This window comes from Tursiops truncatus, chromosome 13 (assembly GCF_011762595.2).
Source record: "Tursiops truncatus isolate mTurTru1 chromosome 13, mTurTru1.mat.Y, whole genome shotgun sequence".
Taxonomy (NCBI): domain Eukaryota; kingdom Metazoa; phylum Chordata; class Mammalia; order Artiodactyla; family Delphinidae; genus Tursiops; species Tursiops truncatus.
In genome coordinates this window covers 39,259,701-39,273,695 of record NC_047046.1, presented here as the reverse complement: position 1 = coordinate 39,273,695, position 13,995 = coordinate 39,259,701, and the positions used below count along the sequence as shown (strand labels likewise).

The 13,995-nt window shown below is 35.8% G+C and overlaps 1 protein-coding gene and 1 long non-coding RNA gene across 6 annotated transcripts in view; one reads left to right on the top strand and one right to left on the bottom strand.

The window, feature by feature from the left end:
- RBBP8 (RB binding protein 8, endonuclease) overlaps positions 1 to 8,687 on the bottom strand; it is an 82,527-nt gene extending 73,840 nt beyond the window's left edge. Inside the window, exons 1-3 of one of the 4 annotated variants that reach the window (XM_033837616.2) lie at positions 8,547 to 8,687; positions 8,271 to 8,326; positions 5,280 to 5,483 (exon numbers count right to left, since the gene is read on the bottom strand). In XM_033837616.2, the coding sequence (XP_033693507.1) occupies positions 5,280 to 5,388 (109 nt within the window). In that variant the 5' untranslated portion in view covers positions 5,389 to 5,483; positions 8,271 to 8,326; positions 8,547 to 8,687. Of the gene's footprint in view, positions 1 to 5,279; positions 6,495 to 6,919; positions 7,132 to 8,270; positions 8,410 to 8,546 lie in introns of those variants that run through there. The other 3 variants (XM_033837615.2, XM_073790586.1, XM_033837620.2) reach the window with 3 other exon arrangements.
- Positions 8,688 to 8,916: 229 nt separating this feature from the next.
- LOC141276187 (uncharacterized) overlaps positions 8,917 to 13,995 on the top strand; it is a 449,573-nt gene continuing 444,494 nt past the window's right edge. For both annotated transcript variants that reach the window (XR_012325351.1, XR_012325350.1), the window contains exon 1: positions 8,917 to 9,055. This is a non-coding gene — a long non-coding RNA (uncharacterized lncRNA). The remainder of the gene's footprint in view (positions 9,056 to 13,995) is intronic.

The following is a 13,995-nucleotide window of genomic DNA, read 5'->3' as shown; positions in this document are numbered from 1 at the left end:
ATCAACAACTTCTGTATTCCTCCCTTAAAGTTTTTCCATGTATATAAACTAATGCTCCTGCGAGTGTGATGGCTACTAAGAGTATGGCCATGAGGAGTACACACTTTAAAAAGAAATTATCCATTATGTAATATTTGTGAGTCTTATATGTTCTGTAATCTGATGAATAGCATATTGTTCTTATCAAACAATGTTATTTATTTTCTTGATGCTTCCTCATCATAGAGGTCTCCTGAAGACCCTGAAACACCAATGAACATGAGGAAGAAAGCTGCCAAATACTTTATCCTTGTTAAATTAGGAGCCTAAAAAATAAAACTGTCCCAGTTTTAAATGGGTATGCCTAAAAATTCTAAAATGAAGATTATGTACCACATGAAAAACAAGCAGTTTGGTTAAGTAATGAAATAACCGCAAAAATAAGTCACATATAAAACAGTATGTACACTGAACACAACAATACAATAAGCTACATGCATTTCCTTTAAAACTAGGAAAGAATAAACAAATGCCATTCCTATAAAATGGTGATTTATTTTTCTTTTCCCAACTTTCTACAGTATCATCTAAAAATAGAAAATTTAAAGTAAATGGGTAGTAAAGCATTTCAGGGTTTTAGAGATATGAAATTTTGATATTTTCATATATTATGGGATTTAAAAAACTTATGTTCAAGAAAATGTTTCACTGATGCAGCTAAACTATGCAATTCATTCAGATACCATTTACTAACTTCTTACTATGTGCCAAGCACTTTCACCTATGGAAATGCAGGTAGAAAGATGAGTAAGATAGGGACTCTGCATAATAAAATTTTAATGATCTTCTTAAAATTTTAATGTCTTATTATAAGACAACAGAAAGTAATCATTTAAAGGATAAAGAATTTAACCTTATACTTGAAGATGGCAGAATGCTAATTCTTCTCTGTTAAATGTTTAATTAAAAACTCAAGTACATCTGGTCCTATTTAAATCATTTGAAGATATTGTATTTGCTTTACCTCCAGGTCACAAAGAATAAGCTTTTTCATAGTGTATAGCTCCTATAATAGTTTAAACTTGAAACTGTTCCTATTGGTAAACTTACATGCTGGGGTCACAGTATTATAAACCAAGAGGAGGATATGGCTTCTCTTCAACAGAAGTTGGGAGATGTTATTATTCCTTTGCAGTTTTAAAAGTGCACGTAGCTGATTACATTGTTATTATCAGTGTAGCCATTATACAAGACAGAATATCTTGTATCTGGATTATTTTTGCTATCATTTCATTATATAACTACAGTGTATAAATATTTTCCGAAAGAGGATGAATACAATGCCCCCAAAACCTACTGTGTCTTCTTCACTGTTGTATTCTCAGCAACTGCTACCATTCTCAGCATATAATTCAATAACTGCTCACTGAATGAATAGCAAGTCAGTACTAAAACTCAGAATACTTCCTCAGTGTTTCACACTACATTTTCTGGGGGAAAACAGTGTAGTCAAATGAAGAGCAGAATTAATGTAAAATACTCATATTTGTCCCTGAACATATGACCACAAGCACAGTCACTTAAAAATCAGATGTTTATCACTAACAACAAATTTGAATTTCTAAACTTTCAAATATTTGAAGTGAACTAATCTGCCTCACATATAAACAGCTCCTATCAATTGATAGGGAAAAGGCCAACCAAAGAATAATCAGGTATATAAACAGTTCTTAAGAAAGAAATACAAATCACCCTCAAGCATAAGCAAAGATGCTTAATCTCATTCATAAGGGAAACATAAACTGAAACTACACTGAAAATAATCAATAGATATATTAATCAAACACAACATGGAGAATTCTTCTAGATACAGATGGGAACAAACCAACTATAAAAAGACATTTTAGATAACTGGGGAAATTTGAACATAATCATCTAATAGGTATAAGATGACATTAAAGAATTTGTTAGTATAATAATGGCAATTTTTTGTTAAAAAAGACTACTGGAATATACTGAAGTATTTATAGATGAAATTATGTCAGAAAGTTCAAAGTAACTGAGTGGAAGAGGGATAAAGATGCAAATGCAAAATAAGTAAAACAAGATTGGCTGTGTACTGATAACGGTTGAAGCTGAGTGATGGGTAAATAGGAGTTCATTATACTATTTTCTTTACTTTTATAAATGTACAATATTTCCTAAAATTAAAAAGTCTTAAACTTTAAATTAAAAAAAAAATACACACACAAAAGATAATAAAAGTGGTTACCTGTTTGTGTGTGGGGAGAAGAGGGTAAATTTCTGCTGTTTATTTTGTGTTTTCACAATTTTAGAAAAAAAAGTTTAAATTAAAAAAAAAATGGATAAAACAATAATAACTTCATTGACACCTGGATTTCTAACCGAACACTAATGTACCCTGACTGCATCAGCAATTCTAATATGCTGAAAGAGAGTTTTAATGGAAACATGGATCAGAAAAATCTATCAAAGAATGAGCGTAATAGAGCAGTAACAGATGTAAGTGGAGTAGCAGATGTAGTTGAATTCCAACCTTCCATAATAAAATTAAAGAGTTTCTAATGTTTTTCTCAGCTAAGAATTCAAAAACTACAATTAAGAAACAGAAACTTTCAGCGAAGTTGTAAGATACAAAGCAACACACAAAAATCAGTGGTGTTTCTTTACATTAACCACATGCACTCTGAAGAGGAAATTAAGAAAATCCTATTTACAATAGCATCTAAAATTAAGAAAATTCCATTTACAATAGCATTCAAAAGCATCCAATACAAAATAAGGAATAAGCTTAACCAAGGAGATGAAAGACTTGTATGATGAAAACTACAAAACATTGCTGAAAGAAATTTAAAAAAGGAAAGACGTCTCATGTTCATGGACTGGAAGACTTAATATTGTTAAGATGTCAGCATTACTCAAAGTGATCTACAGATGCAATGCAATCTCTATTGAAATCCCAATGATGTTTTTTTGCAGAAGTAGGGAAATATGTCCTAAAATTCATATGAAATCTCAAGGGACTCCGAATAGCCAAGACAATCTTGAAAAAGAACAAAGTTGGAAGTCACATATTTCCTGATTTCAAAACTTAATAAAAAGCTACAATAATCAAAACAATATGGTACTGGCATAAAGACAAACATACAGACCAATTACAATAGAGCCTTGGCACCCTTCTCAAAAAAATGGTTTTTGAGAAGGGTGCCAAGACCATTCGATGGGGAAAGGACAGTCTTTTCAACAAATGGTGCTGGAAAACTAGATATCCACAGCAAAAGAATGAAGTTATATCCTTACCTTACACCATATACAAAATTCACCTCAAAATGGAAAAAGGACCTCAACGTAAGATCTAAAACTATAAAACTCTTAGAAGAAAACACAAGGCAAAACTTAATGGCAATGGATCTGGCAATGATTTCTTGGATATAATACCAAAAATATAGGCAACAAAAGAAAAAAGTAGATAAATTAGACTATATCAAAATTAAAAACTTCTATGCATCAAAGGATACAATTAACAGAGTGAAAAAGCAACTCAGAATGGGAGAAAATACTTGCAAACCATATATCAGGTAAAAGATTAATATCCAGAATATACAAAGAACTTCAACCACAACAAAAACCAATATGATTAAAAAACAGGCAAAGAACCTGAATAGACATTTCTCCAAAGATACACAAATGGCCAATAAGCACATGAAAAGCTAACATCACTAATCATTAGGGAAATGAAAACAGTATGAAGGCTCCTTAAAAAACTAAAAGAAGAGTTACCAGTTGATCCTGCAATCCCACTCCTGGGCATATATCAGGAGAAAACTCTTATTTGAAAAGATACATGCACCTCAATGTTCATAGCAGCACTATTTACAATAGCCAAGACATGGAAGCACCTAATGTCCATCGATGGATGAATGGATAAAGAAGATGTGGTATATATATACAATGGAATATTACTCAGCCATAAAAAGAATGAAATAATGCCATTTGCAACAACATGGATAGACCTAGAGATTATCATACTACGTGAAGTAAGCCAGACAAAGACAAATATGATATCACTTATATGTAGAATCCAAAAAAAATGATACAAATGAACTTATTTACAAAACAGAAATAGACTCAGAGACAAAGAAACCAAACTTATGATTACCAAAGGGGACTGGAGGTGGGGTGGGGTGGAGGGAGATAAGTTAGGAGTTTGGGATTAGCATATACACACTACTATATATAAAACAGGTAAACAACAAGAACCTACTATACAGCACAGGGAACTATATTCAATATCTTGTAATAACCTATAATGGAAAAGAATCTGAAAAAGAATACATATATGTATATATATGTGTAACTGAATCACTTTGCTGTACACTTGAAACCAACACAACATTGTAAATTAACTATACTTCAATTTTAAAAAAAGAGAAAGCTATTCAACTGAGGGAAAAGAAAAAAACTATAAAGCACGGTAGTATTAACCTATGGTTGCAGTAGGTAATCAAGAAATAAATGTAATACGAAGCATTTCCCACACATGGGGGAAATGTATTACATGAAAGTCACAGAATTAGATAGGTATATTAAGGCTTACTATCAGACGTTGAGTTTACCTTTAATAGTTTAGCTTTTAATAGTACATTTTAACACAATCATATATAACATTTATATACTCAACCTAATCGCAACAGCTCAATTCTCTGTATGCTCATTGCATTTCATATAAACCTTTTAGCCCTTACTTCACTATACTGTTAATTAGCTGTTCACATGACTCTCTCTCTACCAGACTGCAGGCTCTTTGAAGGCAAACTGCCATTTACTTTTGGGTCTCAGGGCTTGGTGGCAAACCCAAGCACTGAGATACAAATTCTGAAGGTTTGCTGAATGACTTAGGTAGTATTTTTATGTCAATAAACAGTCCTGCAAATAATTTTACAGAAGATAATTAAGTTTAGAGGTTACGTAACTTGCTGAGATCACAGAGCAAGTACATAAATGAAATTAGAATTCAAATCCAGATCTTCGGTCAACAATTTCTATGCCCCTTCCACCACACCATACATATTACAAGTAACTACAAGCTGTGCAGGAGCTACATTCTGTGGTTAGTTGTCTGTAGTCAAAAAGCAACAACTCAACCATAAAAATGAATCACCCAAAATTGGAATAGTAAAGGTCCCTTAAAAATGAGATCTTTGAACTGTCATAAAAATTAGTTATTATTATTATAGTCTCAGCAGAATACTGCTACAAGTATTTCAGAAAAAAATTACCTTGTACTTCTTTATCATGACACTCCTTTAGTTTTGTCCAAACATCCTTAAAGTCATTAGATACATCTGCAGAACTAGGGCTTCCACAACTGCTTCCCGGGACGTTCATCTTACTTAATATGCTCACACTTCTACTGCCTAATGTTTTTGACCTTTTCTGTTACATTATACAGGTCTGAAGTTGTCTTTGGTCAGTTCAAATACCTGAAACAACAGATTGCAACATAAGTGAATTCTGCATTTATCTTTGTGTAATTTGAAATCAGGATGACTTCAAGACCAGGCAGCTGATCTCAAGTTTTCCTTATTTACCTATGATCAATCACTTTAGAATTTGAGGGGGTGGAAGTGAGGAAAAAAGATGAGTATGGTGAGAAAAGCCCCAATTTCAGTTACCTGGCCTTAAGTTAAGCTACTCTTTCAGGCAAATTTTTTCTTATTCCGCCTATGAGGAAGTAATTACCTACATTATGTTTAATTGAAAGGACTATGATAATAGAGAGGTTTGTAATCATTCATGGTCAGTACTGTTTCCCCATTCTAAAAGAATTTATTGCTTTCTTAACTTTTGAGTTGATATGGAATACAACGATATATTGAACCAAAAACTGGAAAACACTCTGAAATATTCTTGACTTAATAAGCATTCACATCTAGACACACACACTGTAAAAGAGCAAGAAAGATGACTAACACGAGTCTCTGAACAGCTTTCTCATAACAATGAAATTTGGTGAGCAAGATACAGACACAGCCAAGATCTATGAATACGGAAACATCTAAAAACAAGGCAAATATGGGTAAAGCTATTTTGTGCCTCTCAGAATAAAGGTGAATGATTAAGTTTATTATTTGTGTAGCCCCTCAAGGAAGCAACAGGCTATTAAGTTCAAGTGGATTAATAAATATTTTAATATGTGTTCTTAAACTGAAACCATTAACTAGCTACTACTAAAAAATTACAATAAAATGATTAACAAATCTACTAACCCTCACATCTGGCTCCTTAGTCAATGCCTTACCATTGCTAACAAGTGCCCAAACGGATTTAAGTGTCTTTTACTAACCACTTCCTGAGGTCTCTGATGAAGAGGCTAAGATAAGCAAGGGCTTGTCTAAAGGGAGCAATATTATGTGCAGAGCCACTTGGTAAACTATAAAACACTAAAGAAATAAAAATACATTTATTAAGCTTTTCAAAAATTGTGATTACACTTTTTTTAAAGATAATCAGTGAAAACTGAACAAGTACTAGATTTTACATAATATTAGGAAATTATTTTTAATTTCTAAAGAGGCTTGTATTCAACTATTTATTAAATAGTTTTATTTATCTAAATAAATTTTATTTATCTAAATTTATTTAAATTTAGATAAATTTAAATTTAAATTCCATTTATTTATTTATCTAAATTTATCTAAATAAATTTTATCTAATTTATCTAAATAATTTTATCTAAAATTTATCTAAATAATTTTATCTAAAATTTATCTAAATAAATTCCATTTATTTATTTATCTAAATTTATCTAAATAAATTTTATTTATCTAAATTTATCTTTTATTTATCTAAAAGATAAATCAATGGGTCTATACTACTGTCAATAAAAGCCACCATTTATTAAGTGTTCACTATGTACCATGGAGTGTGCTGTTTTATATTTCCTTTTAATTTAATCTTCACATTGTATAAAACAGCTACTACTGATATTATTAATTTCATTTTAGAGTTTAAGAAAACAGGCTTAAGAGACTAAGTGACTCGTCCGAGGTCACATTGCTAGGACACGTCTACTACGGCCACGTCGCTGCTGCAACTCAAGTTGTGATGCCAATGAACTCCAAAATACTCCTAAGAAGCAAAAAAAACAAAACAAAAATGTTAATTGTTTTTATTAATCAAAAACTTCAAAACAAAGTTTTAGTTACTTTAATGAACAATTTAAAATTGTATATTTTAGCATTCAATAGTTTAAAACCAATAGTGTAAGATAAGCTTCCTTTATTCTACCTTCGGGGTAATAAAAAGGTTAAGTGTTTTTTTCCCCCCCACATAACAATTTATCAATACTAAGCTGTTCAGATATTGAACAGCTTATGGCAATCATCTTCCTTGCTCTTTTACAGTGTGTGTGTGTGTCTGTGTGTCTAGATGCTTGTTGTCAAGAATATTTCAGGGCGCTTTCCAGTTTTTGGTTCAATATATTGTTGTATTCCACATCAACTCGAAACTTGAAACCCTCTCCAATCTATTTTGCATGCTTAGCACTTTTTGCTGGCATTTCTTTTGATATTGAACCGTTATTCGCTGCACGAATAATTTCTCAAAAATGTGCATCTTGCCTCTCAAGTTGCATCCAGGGCTCAACAGTTTGCAATAATTTAATACATTTCTGTGCCTCCTGTTGCAATGTAAACCACAAACCACCACACTGAAGGTGCTCAAGAGAAGATCTTTCCTGTCACACCACACACATTCTTAGGTGAGGCAAGAGCCGCTCCTCAGTTCACACAAGGGCCCTGAACAAACTGAATAGTGACTCTGACTGCTGCTCTTACGAGCAGAGCAGAGGTCCAGTGGCTCCCATCCCAGGACCCTTAGCCATCAGCCTCCTCCCGCACCGCGAAGGGCTGGCGGTCCGCCCTCGCCAAAGCGCTCCGCCGAACAAACCACACGGCTGGCGCCGGAAGCGCGCGCGGCGACACCGGGCGCAGGTCGGCGCATGCGCGTGGCGGGCCCGGCGCCGGCAAGCAAGTTCTCAGCTGGTGCGAAGACTCGGAAACAGCACTCAGCGCTGGGTCGTCCGCAATCCGGTCTGCCTCCTGCGTAGTTCAGGCCGGCTCCAGCCGACTCCTCAGATTCAGCCCCAGCGCCATACAGCCATCCCCACCCCGGGGTCAAACGCCTTCGGTCAGCCGGCAGCTCCAGACCGGAAATAGCCCGCTAGGACCCAGCGCTTTGGGTCGGGGAAAAAGATTCCTTTTACTCACGGCTTGCAAGATTGCGTCGAGATTCTCGAAAGCCCCAGCAGGAACGGGAGCACGCTCTGGAGAGGGGAAGAGACGGCCGTTCGCTTTTCTGCTCGTTCCCTCACTAATCTGCCACACCGCCAGCAGCCAAGCCGCCCCCTCGGGGCAGCCCGCGTTTTCCAGCGCTGGGGGAGGGCCCGAGGGCCGCCGGCTACGCTCGCCCCGCCCGGACCTCGCGCGACGTCACGCAACGTCGTGTGGGAGTTCCCGCGACGTCACGCCTCTTCCTCCTCCTACCTCCGCGGAGCTGGGTGGCGCCCCTCACGCCCCCTGCGGAGGAGCTGGGTCGGCGACGAGTCCCACCGCGTTGGGCGGTGACTGGAGAGTGGAGCTCTTCCACTGAACCGTCAGAAGAGGCTCCGAGAGCTGGCGGCCGCCACCGCGGTTTTTGAGAGGGCCTGGAGAAAGCTCACGCTGTTCTGTCTGCGGAGATTCACGTTCTCCTAAGAAGTGATCAATGTGTCTGACTTAAGCCCGTTTCTGGGAAAGCACGTAGGAGCGGCCCGTACCAGATGGAAAGTTAAAGTTAACTGAGGAGGGAAGGGACACAGATCAATCTAACGTAGCTTTCCGGCTGGTAGCTCTTACCTACAGTTTAGTGATGCGACCTGACCGGACTGGGTGGCGAGGCCGCGTAGCAAAATGAACGATGTATATTTTGCTCAGGTTAAAGAAAGTTTCTGACGAACCTGAAATGAGACGGAATCAGAAGTGACGCATTATTTATTGGAACAACATGCTGTTAGGTAATTTTTTTAAGTCAACGTTTTATGTGGCTGTTCGTTTATAAACATTCAAATTATTAGTATATTTTCCTATTTATATTACCTATTTAAAAGAAGCGTTTTAGCGTTAGAAATTCTAAATATATGAAGTTGAAGAAAATAAACAGAATAGACAGTATCGTAATATTTCTTAAACCAGTTCAATACTTTTTTTAATACTTATAAGACCTGGGAGGAAGACAGAGGATATTATAAACTTTAAAAAGTAGAGTTGTATTTGGGAAATCAAAGATATAAAATGTAAAAGTAATTTTCCCGTTCATTCCCGGTCTTAAGGGATGAATATCACAGCTTACTCCTTGCGAGTGGGCATAACAGGATGTTTCTGTACCATCCTAGCAATGCTGTAGGAACTTTGGTATCTTTATAAAAGAGAGCTGCTGAACATTCATTACCCTGTTAAAGTATCATTCACTTCCAAATTTTATCTTGTTTTAGTCTTTTCTATCAGATCCTCTTACAGCACTATGTGCTATGTGCCTTCCTATCTGACACTTATTGCAGTTTTCATTATTTATTTAATTAAATCAGTCTCGTCACTAGACTCTTAAGTTTCTTAAGGTCAAAACCATGTCTTGTTCACCTTTTTATCACCAGAAACTAACCCAGTGCTTGCCAGAGAGTCAGTCTCCGTGTAAAATTAATGCATTGGGCGTTCCTTGAGGGACTCATCTTTTTCATTTAAGCGGAGAATATCTTTGAATCCATTCTAAATTCTTAGATTCTCTTTATGGGATTTTATGATAAATCACTTTAACGGTGGAAACAGTAGGCATACGTGTAGATACCTGCCTCCGATAAGGAGCCTTAAGACCTACATGTAAATTATGAAGTCCTATGAGAAAACTTAACAGTGAAGCAGATATTTTGAACTCTTTGTAATACTGGGTTTCTCAAATTTTATGGCTTAGAACAATGCTTCCCAAACTTTTTCAGTACCTGGAAAAAGAATACTTGTATTACATAATTTGATAAAAAATGAGACTGCTTCCATCCAGAGGCAACAGCAACTAGGATTCCAGCCACCTCAGGCCCAGCACTGCCACCTTGAGGGTTGGGAGTTTAATGTCCTAGCATACATATTGGAGGCCCTTGGTTAGGATGCTCAATTTAAAAATTGTGTGGTGAAATGGTTAAAACGGTAACTTTTATATATGTACACTTAACCGCAATGAGAAAAATTGTGTACTGAAAACTCTAGGATTCTTAGAACTGTAAGAATTTTGGAACTATGTAGATTTTGAAATCATGTAACTCAAGCCATTTTACAACTGAAACTCTTTGTTGATTCATTCTATACAATCTTCTTACCTCCTACAGCTGGGTAGCTGAGGGTTGTGACGGGAGAAATCACATAACAGGTTAGACTGATATCACTAAAATTACATGGTTTCAGACCTCATATAGGGCACCAATTAATCTCTAAAATAACCTTTATTTAGCTCCTTCTGTTTCCTTTGCTGTCTTCCAAACCTTCACTGTTTTCCTCAAGCCTCTATACAGTATTCTCACTCTCAGCAGACAACTTCACCTCTTGGTTAAACAAGACAATGGGACTCAACAAGTGTGATCTTCCTGAACTTTCTTTTCTCAACTCTGTGAATTAGGAAGTACCATTTTGCAGAGAAAAATGCAACCCTAATCCAATTTCTTCTCATCACCTCATCTGTATCCACCCTGGGCCAAGCCACCATCATCTTAAACCTCTTCTGCAGCAATAGCCTTCCTTTTTTTTTTTTAATCAACTATCTTTCTACTTACACTGTTTTCCCTTTACAGTGTATTCTCCAACAGCAGTCAGAATGATTCTTTAAAACCTAAGTCAGAACATGACACTCCCTTAGTTTAAGACATGCCAGGGTCTTCCCATCACTTTAGAATAATATCAACCCCCTTTCCATGGAGTCAGGACAGGTCAATCACTGTATTCTACTGATGTTACCTCCTAAATAGAGTTCTGAATTAGTGCTTTCCTATCCATCCTCACTCTTTTTGCCCTAGTTTTGGCCCTGATATTTCTTACCTAGACTGTGCTTCCAATCTTGCACCTAAATGCAGTTTCCACACAGCTGCCAGAATGCCCAACCATTATTTCTGATCTTGGCACTCTCTTGTTTAAAACCCTTCAAGTGGCTCTCAATTGCCTAAAGATTAAAATTCAATCCCTTTAAAATGTCAAAGAAGCCCTTCTTAACCTTACACCTCTACCCCCCACCTTATCCTTTCCCTCTAAAACAGGAGACTGCTTATATTCCTCCTTCCTGCTCTTTGCTATTTCATTGTCTTGGCTCATACAATCCTCTTCTCTTGAAATTACCTCCGCCCAGATCCTTAATATTTCACCCCCTTTCTACGTATCCTTTAAGACTTAGCTCAGGTAGTGCAGCTTCCAGGAGACTACCTTAATGTCTCTCTTCACCCCTTCTTCCTACCCCCTTCCACAAATAGCCCTCCTCATTCTCCCATACCCTTCTATATGTATCTTTGTCGCTGCATTTAATGCTATTATATTGTAATTATGTTTATATCTTTTATCTTACCCAGCTAGGCTGCAAGGGGTTTCTTGATAGCGGAGACTGTGCTTTCTTCATTCTCCTCGGTATTCCTAGTTCTTATCAGAGAGTCTTAGAACAGTACTACCCAATAAAGCCACATACATGATTTAAAATTTTCTATTAGCCGCATTTAAAAAGGTGAAATGAAACAGGTGAAATTAACTTAATATGTTTTGTTTAACCTAATTTATCTAAAATATTATCATTTCAACATGTAATCCATATACAGATTTATGAATGAGGCCGTTTACATCATTTTTCTTCATACTGAGGCTTTAAAATCTGATGTGTATTTCACCTTCACAGGACATCTCAATTTGGATTAGCCACATTCCAAGTGCTCAAACTCACATGTGCCTAGTGGCTACCATATTGGCACAAAACATGCCCAGCATATATAATGAACAAATGAGGTTACATGATTTACCTGAAGAACCAAGTTGGAGCTGATTCCTATGGAGCTGTTTCCTACTCTAAGGCTATTTCTCCTATTTGTGCTGGGCATTTCCCATCTCTCTCCCACTCTACACATCATGCCATTCTCCTCCCCTCCCAGCAAATTTTTTGCCTGTATCCCCAGGCAAAAAATCTAGTGATTAAACCCATTATGATTATTTACATAATAATGTCCAGCACCTTTAATACGAACACAAAATACTAGTAAACTGGAGTGAGCTGTATACTTACAGTCAGAACTACTTTAAGAGCAGAACAAAAGAGATAATAAGAAAGATAAAAATAAGATTAAAATAATAAGAGGGATAAGAGGGGAGAGAAGTATTAACATAATAGAAAATTATGCTGTCAAAATTTGTGTCAACCTAAATGAACACGATTTAATTTTTAAAAAGTTGTTTACAGTAATTACTAGGTGTTGTTTGGATCAATTAGTGATCTTGCCCCAAGTGCCAAAATGTTTTATAATTTGAGTTGATGGTGCTGAGATTCCAGTTAGGTTGAGCAGTTTTATAATTGTTTTAAAAGATATATTTAACATTCATGGAGGATGTCAGTATCACAGTTTTTCTTTTGACAGTCAGGTGGTAATTAAAGTGCTTATAAAAGACATTAAAGATTATACATTGCTTTCCGATTAGAAAAAGTAGCCTCATATGGTATAGCCAACTTCCAACTTAGGTAGAGAAACTTTTATGTATTTTGATTATCTCTATGGCTACATATACCTTCTTCATTTCCCTTTATAAACTATTAAAGTAGTTTGTGTTTTTAAGTACTTAGCTACTTCATTTCGCATCAGCAATGAGCAAAGTTTTATTAGATATATAATTTTCCCAATTTAGGAACTATCACTTTATACTTGATAAATAGTCTTATACAGTATACTGTGTGCTTGCCTATTGGCATAGGTTTAAATGATGGTGGCCTGATCCAGGATGTTAATGATCTGCTATTTATTGTCAGTGGAAAGAGGCATCTTTTTCTTCCAGGCCATCAGTTTGTATACAGTGGCTGCTTGGGCAGTATTTCATATCTCTGCAATATAGGTTAATGAAGCTTAGGAATTTTGTTAGATAGCCGTTAGGCCCTTTCTTTAACACTGGCATTTGTAAGAACCTCAGAGCTTAACCGCTGCAGAGATGATAAAAGAATTTAAGAGTGATCACTAAGACTGTAGAGTAGAAAAGTGGATTGTATTTTGGGAATCTTGAAAAACCAATCTTTATCTTTTTATCCAGTAAATGTAGTTCTATACAAATTGTCCTGTGTACATATATATAATGCTGCCATGATGGAAACTGTGGGAACAATATTTACAGTAATGTAAATGGAAAATATTATGAAGAGTTAACTGTAGGAACAAGTCACTGACACTTGGAGTCTATTAATTAAAGCATTCCTTGATGGGTTCACAGGAGCAAACACATTTAATATTCATTGCTTTGTCCACTTAAAAAAATAATGATGCATGTCTTAAATGGTAATTTTTCCACCTATGAATTACTGAATTTATTCACTGCTGGCATGTAGATGTGATCTTTAATGTACTCATGCCTCACAAATTGCACCTATGTCTTCAAACACACTGGCTGACTTTTTCCCCCCATTTTTTTCTTATTCTAACCATGTTTGAGAAAAACAGACTATTTAAAAAATAATGACATTTTGCTTTTCCTAATCCATATGTCAGTCTAAGGTTAAGGAAGCTTTGATAATTACTGATCCAAAAATGTTTTACGTTTAAAATTCAGTTCTTAGAGGAGGCCTTCAGTTTTAGCCAATACTTTTCTATTTTACTTAAGTTATAATCGGAAGTATTAGAACTGAATAGTGAAATTAAATTATATTTTAATTCACTTCTCACCCTTTGGGACAATTTGTTTTTGC